Here is an 18220-nt window from a genome sequence, read left to right on the forward strand (position 1 = left end):
ATCCTACAGACAGTTGGACATCCCCTGAGGGGTCCCAGATTGGAGAAGGTGCAGGTTGGTCTGAGGGACACTCCCCACCACCAGTGCATGAATTTTGTGCTCCAGGCCTCTAGTATTGTTATAATTAAAAAAGAAAATGTCAGTAATCAGAGTTTGGCTTTAGATTCCAAAATTAGGTTCTTAAGATCAATTTCAGTAAGGACAGACTTGAGTTTAGTTTTCAATTTCAAGAGTCAGGCAAGAGATTGAGATAGAGAAGGTTTTATCTTTATTTTCACAATTTTTTTCTTTAAATGTCAAGAAACAAATTCTGGAAGGCTGCAAATAGCGTTTTTATCAAAAACTTATAAATATGAAGAATACAGGAGATGACAAGGGGACAGTTTTCTAGCCCCCCAAAAGGAAACAAAAAAATAACAAAATCTTCCTTAGGTGTGGTGTCTTAGGCTGCTGGGCTGCAATAACAAAATATGACAGACTGCTGGCTAAACAACAGCAATCTAGTTCTCACAGTTCTCAGGCTGGGAAGTCCAAGATCAAGGTGTCATCTGATTGAATTCCTGGTGAGGACCCGCCTCCTGGCTTGCAGATGGTTGCCTTCTCTTTGTGTCCTCACGTGGCCAAAAGAGAGAAGAATTAAATTAAACTTTCAGCATTTTACAAGTTTTTTTATATAACATTTTTATTCTTCTTACATTTTATCTGTTAATTTATAATAGAGTGACAAAATGTGTGATTTATGTTTTTATAAATTCATTTTTTAATTTATGATGAGTAATCTTTTCATAAATTTTATAAAGTTATCAATATTAAACATTTTATTTCATTGACTATTTTATTTTGACTTCTAAGCACACTTTTAAAATTAAAAATATAATAACATCAATACTGGTTTTTAGTTTTACATAAATACCAAAGGATTTGTGTCATAATTTCACTCCCTTATGAGAATCACTTCTCAGGAGGAATCACTCTATATTTCTCATTTTGAAAAAAAATATAATTAACTGTATCACAGTAAAAAGAAAAATAGCAACAAAAGATTGATAACCAGAAAAGAATATAAAGTTTTGTTTTGACCTACTAGTCCTATTAATTAGGCTACCTTACAACTGTAAAAATATAAATATTAACAAGAAAATTGATAGCAATTCAAATTAATTTTGTCCAATAGCATTGCAAATGAATTTCATTCTGTAGATGAGTAGATTCTTCCTGTCTAGTTGAAAAGGTTAAAACACAAGGTTTTAAATTCAATTTAACAATCTTATTCTGGTATTCTTTCTTTTTTTTCAAATATAATATTTCTGCCTGACCAGTAGATTTTTAAATTAGTATTTGTATTTCTTTGGTTCTCTCATTAATTAACTAAATCAATCTTTGACACTTGTAATTTTATATTTGTAAAAGAATCATGTTTTTAATTTTTTGAAAATTAAAATTTGATAAGCATTTAATTTGGTGAGCAATCACAGTTTTAGATAAATTAAAATCTGCATTTTTAGAAAATTAAATCACAACAAATTAATTAAAAACTCACCTCATTTGTTTCACAGGATTAGTCAACCAGCATGGGAGTTTCTACATTCAAGAGATCAGTGTGTTTTCCATGCTATCCCTTAGTCTTATCTCTCAAGAATGACTAAACACTGGACACAATCTCATTAGCTGACCTCCCCCAAGAGATGTACAAAGATCTTTTACAATTTATGTGTGTCACAGATGTTTATTTTAGGAAAACAAATGGACTTGTAAAAAATGAGAAAATAACAGGTTTAAGAAATCCCCAAATTATTTCCATCATCATTTTTCTAGAGTCCCCAACTTCCTTTTGACCTAGTGATAAGAAGTCCTATTAGACTATTTACTTTTACATGAACTTTGAAATTCATAAAAGTTATCCCTAGACAAAGGGTGTGTGGTCGGTCATCTTTCTACGGGAAGTTCTTCTGTAAAAGCCCATCCTATATAATAAAGAGGAAATATGCAAATTAACCCTCACACCCTCACAAGATGGCTGTCTATGAGCAGGCTGGCAAGGGGGTTAGTGAGGGATGATCAAACGACTAAACAGCAGGCTGCGTGGGGCGACCAGGCCAGCAGAGAGGGGCAGTTGGGGGCAACCAGGCCAGCAGTGGGAGCAGTAAGAGGCGGCCAGGCTGGCGGGGAGGGGGCAGTTAGGTGCGATTAGGCCAGCACACAGAGGCAGTGAGGGGCGATCAGGCCAGCAGTGGGGGCAGTTAGGGGCAACCAGGCAGGCAGGAAGGTGAGTGATTAGGAGCCAGCAGTCCAGGATTGTGAGAGGAATGTCCCCCAAGGGGTCCCAGATTGGAGAGGGTGCAGGCTGGGCTGAGGGGATCCCCCTCCCGTGCACGAATTTCGTGCAGCGGGCCTCTAGTGTTCTATAAAAGTCATCAGAGTTGAACAGTGAGTGTCTGATCTGAGAATACCCAATCCTGCACCATAATCCCTTCTCCAGGGACCCTGACATGGAACAGTTACAGTTGCTGTCAGGTGGTAGTGGATTTTCTCCCACACAGTCCAAAGATGAGAGCCCACGTGGAGCCCTCTCCAGGGAGGAGTCCCGGAGAGCTGCCTCTCCTTTAGTATCAGAGAATCAGCCTTGCATCACAACCTTGAAGCGAGGAAGTGTATTTTCCTCACTCTTCTTATTGGAGTGAGAAAAATCCTGAGGAAATAACATAAATTAATATGAAAAAATTATCCTGCCAGAGCAAAATCAGGAATAAAGATCTGACAGACATCGACTCTCTTAAATTATACAAATGACAAACAGCTAAGGAGTGAAATTCAACCATCACCCAACATTAGGTCTTTAATGAACAATTTGATCAAATTGGATCTGTTTCTTTGTAAGGAAGTGACTTCGAATCCGGAAAAAGTGACTAGTTGTTCAAACCATAGGCGGCCATTTGTATGGAACTTGCATAGAGATGCTAACTCACGGGGTTGAATTCCATATATGTCTCTATGAAGCTTGGGAAACAAATAAGGAAAGCTCATTCACAGATTTAGGTTTCCATAAACAAGATGACAGTGAAAAGGATGAGCTCCTGATGTTTTTCCATTTCATCCTGTGAACATGTTACTCTGGAAATTATCACCGGGCTAAGGTCTTTGGGCTCGCCATAATTAGATTGTTTCTCCAGGAATGCAGCTTCACTGGTGCTTACTTAGTTACTGTTGACCCTGCAGATGCAGGCTGCACAGGGAAAACATACTTCACACAGAGCCCGAGACAATACCAAATATGTACCTGCTGCAATGCCAGCTTCCAGTTCCAAAATGCCACATCCAAAGGGAAGTATTTCAGATACATCTAAACTCTGATTCACCTCCTTAAACTTAACATAGTTGAAGTGAATAGAGGAAACACACGGAATAATTCTCTCTGACTATTCAAACAGGATTCTGTCAATATTTACTGTTTCTGCTGGCCACATTTGATATGATATTTGCTTCCTATTTTATTTTCCATAGTCCATGAACCCTTTCCAGTAGGGGCAGTTAACACTGTAATTTCCTTGTTCTGGGATGTATAACTAAAGATATTTATGTAATTTTTTAATCACACCAAATTTAGTAGGTCAATTAGCATCTCCATGATCATCCAGAAGAGTATTGAGTATTTTCAATGCAATATTAAGAGGAGAGTCCTAACAGGTTTGGTACAGAGGATAGAGCGTTGGCCTGCGGACTCAAGGGTTCCAAGTTCAATTCTGGTCAAGGGCATGTACCTTGGTTGTGGGCACATCCCCAGTAGAGGGTGTGCAGGAGGCAGCTGATAGATGTTTCTCTCTCATTGATGTTTCTAACTCTCTATCCCTCTCCCTTCCTCTCTGTAAAAAATCAATAAAATGTATTTTTTTAAAAAGAGTAGAACACCCTTAGGAATTTTTGGAGCCCTGTTATTTAACTGAAATGAGGTGGCCAAGTAGGCAGTAAGATTTTTAAAGAATTGCCTCGCTGGTTTGGCTCAGTGGATAGGGCGTCAACCTGAGAACTGAAAGGTCCCAGGTTCAATTCCGGTCAAGGGCACATACCCGGGTTGTGGGCTCGATCCCCAGTGGGGGACTTGCAGGAGGCAGGTGATCCATGATTCTCTCTCATCATGGATGTTTCTATCTCTCTCCCCCTCTTCCTTCCTCTCTGAAATCAATAAAAATATATTTTAAAAAAAGATTTTTAAAGAATCTTTCCTCTGTCTGAAATGTTTTATGAGCAACAGTCTTAGATCCTTCTAAGGTATTAACAAAGAGTGTAGCCATTCACCCTGGATTTGATCTTTTCCAGAAGCTGTTTTCCAATTTAGTAATTGTTTTAGAGAAATAATTTTATTTCAAACCCACAAGTTCTGACCCTTTTATATTCAATGATTTATTCTTTGGCTCCTCTCTCTCCTCTCTCTCTCTCTCTCTCTCTCTCTCTCCCTCTCTCTCTCTCATTCTCCTTACATTTTATTATAGACAATGACATACAAAACAATCAGGTGGCATTTCGAATATTCTGCCTGGAAATACCTTAGCTAGATCATTGAGTTTATCAGGTACATTTCCTCTTTACCACATTAACCACAGAGAGTTTGTCAAAACATCACCAGAGTTTTGACAAACTCTCTGCCTTCACCTAACTAGGGTCCCCTTTCCTTCATTTTCAATAATATTTTCCTTTAAGGTTTGCTGGCAGCCTCCTTAAGGTGTTCCAGGCTTCCACTAACACTCTACTTGAGACCCTTTGGCTTTCAGTCTCCTCCACACCATTCTGACCCCATCCCACAGTACACAGTTCCAAAGCCATTGCCACAAGTTTAGGTTTTGTTATGGCAACATTCCACTTATAGGTACCAAAATTAGTAGCAATTACCTATTGATACATACATAACCTTAACATTTAGTGGCTTAAAGTAACAATAATTATGTATTTTGTTCATGAACCTGTAATTTGGGCGGGGCTTAGCAAGGACAATCTGTCTCATGGGATCACCTGGTGTAGCTTGACTGGCAACTGGAGAACCTGCATCAGGATAACTTACTCACATGGCTGGCAGTTTGATGCTGTTCATTGCCTGGGAGTTCAGCCAGGATCAAAGGCTAGAAGTTCCTGTTCTTCTCCACATACGCCCCTCCTCCCTAAGTACCGTATGTTGGCCTTCCTGACAGTGTGGTGGCTGGGTTCTGAGCTTAAGCAACAGGAAAAAAACAAAGAGCAGTGCATGGCATTTTGTATACCCTAACCTTGAGAATCATAGGTGATCATGTCTACCACACTCTATTGTTTGAAGTAGCCAAGAAGTTTCAACCAGTTGAAAGGGGAAGATATATAGACTCTAGCTCTTGAAGGAGGAAGTCACAAGGTTTTATAAGAATATGTGGAGCTATGGTTGGAAAATAAAATCTGTTAAGCTAAGTAAAACAGGATTGCATAAAGAAATTAATATTTAGGGGAATATTTTTATCACTGATGGAGATGCAAAAAGAGAGTCTCAAAAACAATGGGGAGTCACTGGAAGTCTGAGCAATAGAGGCGAAGGGGTGATAGAACCATATTTGCTTGTAGAACAATCACTGTAACAATATGGGGGAATATGGACTTCAGATAGACTACTATAGGAGGAAGACCTCGTTGGAAAATAGTGCCATAGCTGAGATAAGAAGTAAGAGGGCCTGAACTAAGATATTAGCAGTGAAGATTATTAGATATGAAGGAATTAAACTACCAGGACTTGGTGGAAAGCAGCAAGGTACCTGGCATAAAAAAGACAATAAAGATTTGTTAAGCAGAACTGGAAGTTTGGTAGGGCTCTTACTTAGCTATTTCAACAAGGACTTGTATGCATGCATATAAGCATAACCAATGGACATAAGACACTGGGGGATAGAGGAGGCTAGGGGACTGTCTAGGGCGGGGGGAAAAAATGGACACATATGTAATACCCTTTGTAATAAAAAATAAAATTAAAAAAATGTTTTGTGGCAAAAAAATAAAGATTTTCTAAAATAAAAAAAATAAAAAAAACACACACACAAAAAAGGGCGGGGGGGAATGTAAAACATAATCTAAAATGGCTGTTTCAAATGACATAAGCTTTGCATATAATATTCCCTTGAAAGGAAAGAAATGACATGGCACAATCTATAAATGTATTTTTATGTGCTTAAAATCTATAAGTTAAAAAAAACCTTAAATATATAAAACTGTTTACACAAGTATATACTTTAAAAACTGCCCAACCACTAAACCAGAGGCTTATTATGAATACTATGAAGTTTTTTAATAGTCACTCTTAGAGATCAACAACATCAGTAATTGGAAGTCTTTTTAATTTTTTTACAGAAATAGTTATGAAGTTTTGTACCAATAACTAAAAAGAAAACAAAATAGGTGGGCTGAAAAGAAACACCTTCAGTATATGGGATGTTTTTCTAGCATTGTACCAGAATATGTTGGAGATGTCTAAATGTTCCTTGTTTAAAGAAGAAACCAGGAAGTTGGCAGTGGCCATCACCTCTCGCCTGTAATGAGATATCAAGGTCATGAAATACTGATGTCCACACTTCCTGATCATCAGTCTCTAAGATATACAAGTCGTGGTTAAGTGCTATTTCCTTAGCAACCCCCATGACCCAGAGCTGTAAATCCTTCCCACTAAAGAGAAGATACTGACCATCCCATTGCAGTGCCTTAAGATATTGTTGTACAGATTATTTGCAGTTTTTACCAGTTGAGTATTTATTTAACTTTAGATTGTTTCTCAGAATTATATTAACTTGAAAATCATCTGGCTGATGCAGATCAACTAGATCTCTAGTATTCTACATGGAAGAACCCCTCAGAAGTAAATAATTATAATGTACTCTGTATATAATACATTTTATTTGTAATACTTCAATGATGGTAATAAATTGACTTAATTTATTAGCCAGTTTTTCTCAACTTCTGTTAACCCATACCCCACCAGTTCATATGATTTGAAAAGGCTGTGCTTTCTGTAGTTTATATTTCAAAGGAATATTTCTCCAATTGTAAAATTATGAAACTGAATAAAGAGAACACACTCATCCATTCTGCGTGTACAACACACACACACACACACACACACACACACACACACACACACACACATTCTGATAATTGCCCTTGCCCAACTGAGAATCTCTATGCTTAGAGGGTTTTTCAAAACTCGGCTTAGTTGTTTATTATTTTTAAAAATGAGAATCAAAGAAAAAGACACAGGCGAATAATGCTAAGAGAATATTATTGTCAAGGGCATTGTTATTAAAAAATAATAAAGGGTTACAAGTAGCCAAAACTAAGGATTCCCGTTTTGTGAAGCTCCAAATCCTTTAAGTGAACAATACAGAGTAATGCATCTATCTAATCATTGCCAATTATCCTGATTAAACTTTTATTGTTGTGCCAATGAAAAGTTCTTTAAAATACTAGAAAAGATAGATTTCTGACAAATGTATCTAACATTGAACTTTTCTGAATTAAATAAAGCTAAGTTTTAGGCAGAACAAATCACACAATTTTGATAGTGGTTTATTTAACATCAAGTTGGAATTATGACTGTATTTTCACTTAGATTTGACTCAGATAATATCTTCTTGATATTTTAATTCATTGCTATATATATTTGCTTTGTCATCTATTATTATCATTATCACTACCTCTTGCTGATAGCTCATATTTATTGAGCTCTTCCCAAATGCTACGCAGTATGCTAAATGTCCTTATTACACCTTATTAATCTTCCCACTGAACCAGAGTAGGTGCTATTGTTATTTTCAGGAGAATCAGGCTAAAACAAGTAAGAAAGCAGCAAAGCTAAGCCTGGATCTGAGGCTTATCTGCTTCTAGATTGGACCTCTTAATGTTTACAGTCTTCCACTCCCTTCAGTTATATATACTTTAGCAATATTTTCTTGTAAAAAGACGTGAACATAGATGTCTCTGGTTTTTAGCAAACTCAGTAGAGACTCAAACGTATAGGTTGGGTCACATACAGAACTAACTTGTTCTGTACAATCTAACAGCATTCACAGTAGAATGACATTTAAAGGGACATTTGTTGGAAAAATGTGGTATTTTTATCCAGCTCTATCAGATACTATGATGTACAGATCGGAGGAAGAAAACAATGTGCTCAGAACAGAAAATTGGGGTTTAAGAAATCTCTCCAGAAGGAAATAATTTCTAGGTTTTGAAGAAATAGAGATAAGAAAAGGAAAAGCAGAACAGAAATGCTGAAATTGAGAACACACTATAAAAGAAATCTGCTGGGAGCTGGTCCATCCTTGCTGTTTCAAGGGACTTGGCATATATGGCATACTGTTCTTAATATGTTTGCTCACCTTCTTGGCACTATGTGTTTTAACCAAGGTCACCTCTCTGAGAAAGGTTGTTTCCCCAGGTAGGGATTTTCCCCTGAAGTTAGGGAGGGAATAAAACCCCTTCACTAAGTGCCAGGTGGGTAATTAATCTCTTTAACTACGAACAATCATGCTTAAGCTACATAATCTTTACTCCCTGGAATGGAGATAAGAAACGCCCTAACCTTTGGAATAGAGATTGATAGGATTGGAATCAACTGGTATAAATACAGATGTAACAAGACAACAGGACACAGAACTTAGATGAAGATCGTAGAGACAGAACTTAGAAGACAGAACTTAGAAGACAGAACCTACACAGAACCTAGAGACAGAAGAACTTCGCTGGAGCGAACATGGCAAAAGATCCTGGACAGAACCTGGCTACAGAACTTGGTTGGAGAACCTAGACAGAACCTGGTGACCGAACCTGGCTGGAGAACCTAGCGAGGGAACACGGACACAGAAACTGACTGGAGATCCTAACCAGAACTTCGCTAGAGACCCTGAACAGAACTTGGCTGGAGATTGTGGCCTAGGATCCTGGCAAGGCTGCTGATCAACTGAACGCTGTCTCCATGTCATTCCTTCTTCGCTGACTCCGTCCACACCTTTGAGGACCCCTGGACCTGCTGGGGTCGGACCCCAGCAGAAATCCATATCACTCTACAAGTACCTGTGGTTGGGATTTTTCCATTATAGAAATATTTCCTCACAAGAAAATTTCTATTCAGGTTATTACTGATTCCCCCACTGCCTTCTCCTCTTTTCCCTTTATTTTTGTTATTAATTGGAAAGTATTAAGTACTTTAAAGAAAGTTGCTTTGCTGCCAGCTTTGCTATAATTCAGATGATCCATAAACCAAGACATGTTGTAAATGGATGGTTATCAGTTTCTCTGATGTGCCACATTGAGTTTCAGCTTGTTGTTTTTATAAAGCCAAGCACTTGGATTTTGGAGTGGGGGTGGGGGGGGGGGGGAGGATTTACCTATGAGTAGACACAAATCCAAAATCTTTGGGACATTAAGCCTATTTTAGAAAAATTGTGAGTGATACTTCGACTGTGGTTTATAACTCACATATTTTTTGACGATGGGTGAAGTTTTCTTCACTGCTGTTGTGCTTCTTTACAAATAATTTCTGTCAAAATGTATATCTAGATTTAAAAAAGATTAAGACACCTCACAAGATATGGGTTATTCCATTCATTCCCTTTCCCATTATGGGCATTACAGGCAGAATGAACCAAACTAGGATTCTTCTAGGAAATTAATATCCATTCAAAAAAATGGTTTAGGATTACACCTGACACAATTGTGATATTATTTGTGTTCTATTTTTGGCTTCCTATAGAGCAACTGAAAGATAACAAAAACAACAATAATAAATTGCACCAAGATAAAAACTCTTGTGAATTGTAAAAAAAAAAAAAAAAAAAAAAATTACTCAAATGCTAGTAGAATGAGCAAATAGTAAAATAAGGTGATAAAAACATTAACTTTGTCATTCGTGCTTTGTACTCAACAGATGTTCATTAAATATATGTTGAATGAATATAATTGTAAAGAAGAAATCACTTGGAATCAAGAGTTAAGAACAGTTGTGTAGATACATGAAAAACAATTGGGGATCCCTTTCAATATAAATGTATGAGATTTGGGAGAGGATATGCCTCAGCAGGCGATGGAACAAGATTTTCAAGTGCCTATCATCACTAATGCAACCCGTATCTCCTCACAGGCTGGTGCGATCTGGGTAAAATTCCATTTGTATTTGAAGGCGTATATGAGTGAGCTTATTTTATGTATCTCAATAATAGTGGTATAAGTACTTTAAAACCAAACACAGAAACATTCACAACTGAGGTGTACCCGATGGTCCCTTGTGAGTAATCGAGCAATGTCTGCAGAGGCAGAAGATTGTGATACATGTTTGTGAACTGCCTCATCAGATAGCATCTGCTTTGCAATGCTCAAGGGAATTGTTTTTACCCCACCTTGGGACTGGAGAAATAATAAAAAGAATTATATGTGATGCACCGAAACAAAACATGCATTGTCTATGGATGGATTTACTAAACAATTAACTCAAGAACACGAGTAACATATTACAATGTGTTCAACACAGGTATAACTCTTTTTAACCACCAATCCCTTCCCCAAAGGGATGGTAAGCAACTCCAAATACCAACGACTGAAACCAATTCCATTCTTACAGCTGACTCCCTTCTGCAGCGTCTCTAAAGCTAGTTCTTTCCTTAATGGGTTTCATTCTCTTTCTTGACTGGTTGACCCTAGAAGCACTCAGACTGTCTTTGCTTTTCTCAATGTCCGGTTAACACAGTATAAATACGTATTACCTGCTCCGATGAACAACAAAATAGCTCTGCTCATGCTCTTATTGCTGCCGCAGGCCTCTCTTGGCCACTCTGTTTCCCTGAGGACTTGGGTTGTTCCCCTGTGGTTGCCTTCCTCTGTGCTATGCTTGTTTTTGTTTTTTACTTTGAACTCTGGGCTAGAATGAAAAGCTTCCTGTAAGATATCTCCTTAGTGGTAAAATGTCCTTTCTCTGCTTAACTTATTTCTCCCTTCGAAGCATCTGGCAGACAGATAGTAAGACCTGCTATTCTATATCCTTGCTACCAGTAGGAGACAATCTAATTCCTAAGTGTATTGATTTTTTCAGAGTTCTAAACAATGTACTTTATTACCTTTTCTGAAAACATGCTGCTATTCATTCTTTCTTTCTATATCCATCTTCCTAAGGGTGGGTATCCAGTAAAATTTAGTAAGTGAGTGAATGGAGTGAGCAAGTAAGCTAATCATTGTTCACAGAAGATTAGTCTCCGTCTCCGTGGGGCATCCAAATAGACACTCATGAGGAAATGGGCCAATACTTGGTCGATAGGTTTATGTTTGAGTAGTCAAGAGCATTAGCAAAGGTCATCCAGAATAAACTCAGGGTGAGTTACAATATGCATCATGAAAGGAATGATTTTTAGAACCTAAGTTGTCTATAGCTTGCACATACTGTGCTAAGAGCCTGAATTAAGAAGGCATGGAGGCAAAAGTATCTTTTGATGGTGATTTGGAAATTGGGGGTCACTGCGAATGATGATATACATTGTCAATAATGGCAGCTTCTCAGACTTGAAGTACATATTGTTCCTCCAAGAATATTCCGTTGAATTTCAGTAACATTTAAATGATGCATTATGTCAGTTAAGACTGTTTATTCAGCTGGCCATCAACTATATTTTTAGAACAGTGTTAGGTTTATGACTTTTTTTTTAAGGAAAATAATAATGCATGTAAAATAATAGAACGAAAAAATATGTTTGGGGGATTCTTGAAGATAAGTATTGTCCAGACCCCTCACCTGTCCAATTGGAAGTGTTGCTTAGTAGAATAATAGCCCAAACTGAAGAAGCATAGGTTCTTTTTTTTTTTTTTTTCTGTTTTCCTTCCTGGAAAGGAAGAATTTATAGCAGCTTTACGAAGGAGAAAGAGGAAAGAATTAAACCTAAGGATCTAAATTTTGTAGTGTTAAATATATGATTGTTGCAATCATGTATGAATATTGAAAGCATTTAATTCACTTATTCTGGCTGAATTCTAAATATATAAAGTTACGATGTCTTATCTAATTAATAGCTCCTCTCATACAGTTTTTAAATTTCTATTTGTTACTATGAAGGCAGGCCCTTTACCTGGTTTTCTTTGTTCTCACTATCATAGCTGATGCCTTGGTACTGGAATAACAGCTTGCATACAGTGTCAATGTGCTCAGCAGTGAATCAGAAATCTAACTACTTGAACCCCATCGTTTCCACTTCCCATTCTTTAAGACTTTACTCCATCCACGTCTCCTTGGTAAAGACTTCTCTGACCATCCAAGGAGTCTTTCGAATTCTTTTCATTCTTCTTCTGCATACTTTCCATTTGGCGCTTCCAAACTTACCCATAAATAAAAGTATGCCTTGTTCTTCCACTTAGTTCGTAGACCCTCTCTTATTCATTCCCCCACCCCCAGGGGAGAGAGAGTGAACACAGTCCCCCACGAACACAAATTATGCAGTTGCGTATCCCAGATTTGGGGAAATCCAATCCCAGTGCAAGGGCTAAGCCTCCACCTGGGAAAACCACCTTCCTGATCATGGCATCTCCCCTGCCAAGTAGGTATGGATCTCTCATTCATTTGTTCATAGCAGCTAGCACGGTGATTTGAATATAGTAGCTTTCAACAGTTCAAGTACACAAAGGTTTAAAATGGGGAGAGGAAAGATGAAACTAATAGTGCCGAGTTCCATTTTATTTTATTCGTATACTACTAAGTGATTTGCCCACTAGCTCAGCCTATTATTGTAACTGTTACATCTCTAATTTTGATTAGCAAATTCTGGGTATTTTGTATTATCAGAAATGAACTAAATATGGCTACAACGCTGAGTAGTAAAAATCATTGATATGATTATATGCTTATAATATAGGGTGTTTGGTTTTTCCTTATCATTATTAAAATCAACTAGTTAAATTACCAGGCAATTTTACCACAGAATAAGCTAATATTTTAATGTTTTTTGTATAGTTTAACAGTATTTTTTACAGAAAAGTTTTATTTTGCCTCAGATGGCAATCATTAGGACCACAGAACTAGACGAGACCAAGAAGCCTCAGTACGTATCTTTCTCCAGGGTGGTCTAGTCTAAACTGCATTTCAACTTCTTCAGGAAAAGAGAATATTAGCCTATTAGGTTATATGCTGTAATTCTTTTGGACTTCATTCATTACTCATCAAATCTAATCCTATTTCTTCATGCTGTAGTTCCAGAAAAGAAACCACTTAAAAACATGTTAGGCAAAATAAATACTTTATTGTTTTAATTTTTTTTAAAGAAATCAGCCTTTGTGTGATAATTCAAACACTTATAAACCTTTTAGATAGTTTTTCAAAGAATATTGTTAACATCTTGACCACTTTTGATTAAAGTTTCACACAAAGAAATAGACTAGGAGTTGAAAATTATAAATGCCAAGGGAATAATTCTAATAACATTTAGTTGTTACCTTACATATTTATTTATTAACCCACATAACCAAATAGGAAGCCATCGTCCTCTCCCCGCCCACCCGGAGAACAAATCTAAATTACTTCCATTTTGAGAAAAAAAAAAACAGAAACAAAAACAGCTTATTTATTTCTACCCATTCAAGTCATAGGCCCCGTTATTTTTGGAAATTCTCTACTATTTCGTCTAAAGGACAGAAGAATAAACATCTCCTCACAATAAAGAAGTCTGGACAATGCAAAAAGTACATAGTGTTTAATATAAGACACATTTCCAAAAGAAAACTACTACATAAGCTATAATAAAAATACATTTGTCTTAGGTAAAGTAACAATGCTTACAGTGTAAGAACATTAAGTAGTTGGCAGGAAACCTCATATGAGAATTCTATCTTACTGCTATTAGTAACTTCCTCAAGAACTAAGAGCAAACTTTCACAACAGAACAAATTTTCTTCTTGGAAGAGACACTAATTAACAGCAGTAGAGGGAAAATCATTGGTTGTTTCAAGCTCTCAAAAAAACAAATCAGTTATTGCACAGTAAATACCTCATAGAGGTCAGTGTTTAAGGAAGCTAGTCTAAAGAAATATGTTATTTATACGTTGGTTAAATCTGGAAGTTTTCAAGTTTTAAAATTAATTCTACATAGGGAATCCATTGGAAAATATTGACATACAAATAAATATTAGGCTTTTTGAATGGATACAGTTTAGGAGAGAAATAAAGTTAGCAAAGTGCCTAAGTTTCTATGTATGTTTTTAAAAAAGATATGCATAGAATAAACATTGTACACTGTATACAGCAGCCCAACTCAGCAGCAAGTATCTTCTGAAGCACAAATAACACCTCCACCAGTGTATATCATAACTCCAACATTACTCAGCTAATATGATCCATGCCAACCTTGGAAAAGAAAAAGAGAACATCAAAATCTTTCAAATATTACTAAAAGGTTATTTAAAAGTGAAATGAGAATGTTCACCACACACACACACACACACACACACACACACATAAAATCCTGTTGTGATCTCTACACGTCTTTCTGAAAGCTAATTCTTTTATCCCTGGCTTTGAAAAAGGCCCTGTTAATTATTTTATGAAATAGTTTATAAAACTATTTTTCCTATTTTCTACAGCTGAAATTCTTTTTGTATATTTTTATATCATATATTTATATTTTTATATTATAAATATTTATATACTTACATATATATATTTTTTCAAATTATATATTTGTTTCTCATATTCTACTAAATGAATATTTTTCATTCTGGCATTATTCTACCGAATTGTATTATGGACTTTGGCATTTGAGTATGACTATTAATATATATTTTATAAAATGTAACTAGAGTTATGAGACAAAATTAAAGTTCTTCATTTTTATACCTAAAACACATAAAACAATTCTACATATTATGACATGACTAGATATGGTCTACATATTATGACATGACTAGATATGGAATTATGGGAAATATTTCTCAGAAGGCAAAAATTGAGAAAGATAACTATGAATTTGTGATTCTCAAAATCGTGGTCCATAAATTATACATCTGAAATACCATTATAGCCAATGCAATTAAAATAAGACTCAGGTTTGAAGGTCCTTATCTCCCCAATTCCAGAATTTGTTTACTATAATGAAATTTCAGTAAAATGACATAATACAGGGTGGGGTGAAAGCAGATTTACAGTTGTGAGTATGGTAAACACAGAGGTAAATCTTGTATTATTTTCCGTATGAACAATTGTAAAGTTACTTCTTTTTAAAAAAATATATTTTATTAATTTTTTTACAGAGAAGAAGGGAGAGGGATAGAGAGTTAGAAACATCAATGAGAGAGAAACATTGATCAGCTACCTCGTGCACATCCCCTACTGGGGTACATGCCCTGGACCGGAATTGAACCTGGGACCTTTCAGTCTGCAGGCTGATGCTCTATCCACTGAGTCAAACCAGTTAGGGCTGTAAAGTCACTTCTGTCCCACTCTGTGTAACAATCCCTTGGAGGTTAGTATTATAAGATTTTGACTACATTTCAAAAGGGGCTGTATGTGGCTTTTACACTGTAAAATAATATAGTGCATACATTCTAAAAATTAAAATTTTGTTAGAGAAGCAGACCTCTGTACTAAGAAAACAAAGCATTAAAAACTACATTTATCTAAACAAAGAACATCAGTAAATTTACCTATTAATTCCATTTAATGACTATCTTGCTTAGAATTTGATGCTTTACTTGAAGACACTGCTGCCAGAAGTCCACTCACAATTTCCCGTCTGATTTCCCCAACAATAGACTCTTTAATCTAGAATAGAAACAGAGGAAAATAAGAATTTGGCAATGTAACTGTAATCCATTTCTTGTTTTCAAAAAAACAAATAGCATTTCATTTCTGCAATCGCCAACTATAAAGAAAGAAGCAACATTCATGTGAAACTTGATGCAATACGGAGGGAGAGGGCAATCACGTTCATCTCTCCTCCAACTTAGACTGGACTTCTAGGTCTGGTCGACCAAAATTTGGACAACTACATTATAAAATATCACATTTCTTAAGTTGAGAACATTAAAAATTTTTACTTTATAGATTAAAAACTTCTATTAAATAATTTGCTTCATGACACAAAATAACCTGAAAGAAGTGACTAAATGTTAGAGTCACTTTTATGTTTCTGATTAATGTCCACCTTTGTATCATAGTCAGCAGGATGGCCAAGTGTTCTCATTGTTATGAAAGCCCATTAGTGGCAAAACAATACGCAGCTATATGGTCTGAAAGCGGAGTACCTAAAGAAGTTATATGTTGTTCTAAATGTAACACGCATGTTTTAAGTGGAAAGAAATGATCATTTAGCACAGATTACTTTAAAACATGAAAATAAATGACCATATACTCTAAAAAAATAATTTTTTCTTTAGTTGTATGGTCTGTTTGTCACCTAACACTTCAGCTTCAAAAAAGATGTACATCTCATTTTATTAGTGGAAAGGGCAAATAAAACCATGGCAATGGCAATTCCATCAAGATTTTCTTCTCCAGATGACTAAACACTGCAAATGACTATCCGTGTCTTTTTCTCTCCTATGATATAGCACCACCCCAAATAGCCCTCTGTAAAGACTGTAAGTGTGTATTTCCTGAAATAAACTGATAATGCCTTCCTAAATTAGCACTCTCACCCAGCTTTTAAAAATTCTACATTTCCACAGTTTCCTGTCAGCCTGATCTATTTCCTAAAATGTTTCTAAGTACATCCTGAACTCATTCCAATTGAAGTCTTTCCAAAAATAGCTCTGAATTAATCTGTCATGAAAACTGGTACAGCCAGGCCAGTGTGGCTCCTGAGTGGTTGGTGCTAAGGGCAAATGGCCTGGATTGTGGGCTCAATCCCCAGTAGGGGGTGTGCAGAAGGCAGCTGATCAATGATTCGCTTTCATTGATGGTTCTATCTTTCTCCCTCTCCCTTTCTCTGAAATCAATAAAAATATGTTTTTTAAAAAATCTGGTACATGCACAATATATATATTTACACATAAGTATACAAAGAAACAAATGCTCCTTAGCTACCAACCATTTTCACAGGAATATATTCAAATAAATATGAGCTTCTCATTTTGTCTTCTACCAACATTCTAAACTTTAAACATCACCGAAAGTTTTTTTTTTTGTTTTTTTTAAAGTATATTTTATTGATTTTTTACAGAGAGGAAGGGAGAGAGATAGAGAGTTAGAAACATCGATGAGAGAGAAACATCGATCAGCTGCCTCCTGCACACTCCCCACTGGGGATGTGCCCGCAACCAAGGTACATGCCCTTGACCGGAATCGAACCCGGGACCCTTCAGTCCGCAGGCCAACGCTCTATCCACTGAGCCAAACCGGTCAGGCATCACCGAAAGTTTTTGAAGTTCATAGCATTTCAGACTCATTTCTTAAACGAATACATCTAAGACACAAATATTATGAAAACCAGAATTTCTTAGCCACAATCTGCAAGCACAAACAATGTGTGTTGAGTCAAAACCACTGCACACCTGTATTTAACAGGAGACAATGAGTGGCATAATCTCTCCAGTTCCCTTGTTCAATGCAATAATGCAATTTTATTAAATCTTGTCATTCTTCAACATTCAAAAGACAAACTTGTTAAAAAGCATTATTTACAAACCAAAAATGTGTGCCAGCTATCTGGGGAGTATAGACATTACTGGAGTAAAGCCTAAAGTCTCCCACCATCAAGGATGTCATTATCTAGATGGGCACAAAATGAATATTATTTCCTAAAATACTACCGGGAAAAGTAATTTATTAATTCATTAATGACATAAGAACAGAACAAATTTTGAAAAATGAGAGACCACTTTGGGCTAGAAGAGGAGAAAATAAAAAACACCTCAGAGAACGGCGGACTTTAATATAACAGATCATGAAAATGTTAAGGTAATCTCAGATGACAGAATAGAAACTTGTAGCAAGCCGAAACCGGTTTGGCTCAGTGGATAGAGCGTCGGTCTGCGGACTGAAGGGTCCCGGGTTCGATGAGGAGCCTGGCTGACAAGCTAGTTCCTGCTGGGAGTGGACATTAGGAAATCAGAAGAGAAAGGGTGAGGTCAAGTGGAAAGTGTTTATTAGGAGCTACTTCAGGGGCAGGATTGGGTCTCATTTATCAATGGAGCTGGCATAAAATAAGTGCTCAATAAATGTTTGAATGAGTCAATAACAGAGTGAGAGAGACAGGGAAAG

The 18220-nt window shown here is 36.5% G+C and overlaps 1 protein-coding gene and 1 long non-coding RNA gene across 4 annotated transcripts in view; both read right to left on the minus strand.

Annotated features, from left to right (window-relative positions):
- Positions 1-316: 316 nt before the first annotated feature.
- LOC107182626 lies at positions 317-11873 on the minus strand. The gene is made up of 3 exons (XR_001513356.1): positions 11774-11873; positions 5058-5195; positions 317-611 (listed from the first exon to the last, which is right to left on the minus strand). It is a non-coding gene; the product is annotated as an uncharacterized LOC107182626 (long non-coding RNA).
- Positions 11874-13248: 1375 nt separating this feature from the next.
- Positions 13249-18220, minus strand: part of SSFA2 (sperm specific antigen 2) — a 36619-nt gene continuing 31647 nt past the window's right edge. For 2 of the 3 annotated variants that reach the window (XM_006760556.2, XM_015561954.1), the window contains 2 exons: positions 15664-15781; positions 13704-14368 (listed from right to left, as the gene is read on the minus strand). In XM_006760556.2, coding sequence (XP_006760619.1) covers positions 15677-15781 — 105 coding nt within the window. In that variant the 3' untranslated portion in view covers positions 13704-14368; positions 15664-15676. Of the gene's footprint in view, positions 14369-15663; positions 15782-18220 lie in introns of all 3 variants that reach the window. The other variant, XM_006760554.2, reaches the window with a different exon arrangement.

This window comes from Myotis davidii, unplaced genomic scaffold (assembly GCF_000327345.1).
Source record: "Myotis davidii unplaced genomic scaffold, ASM32734v1 scaffold370, whole genome shotgun sequence".
Classification (NCBI taxonomy): domain Eukaryota; kingdom Metazoa; phylum Chordata; class Mammalia; order Chiroptera; family Vespertilionidae; genus Myotis; species Myotis davidii.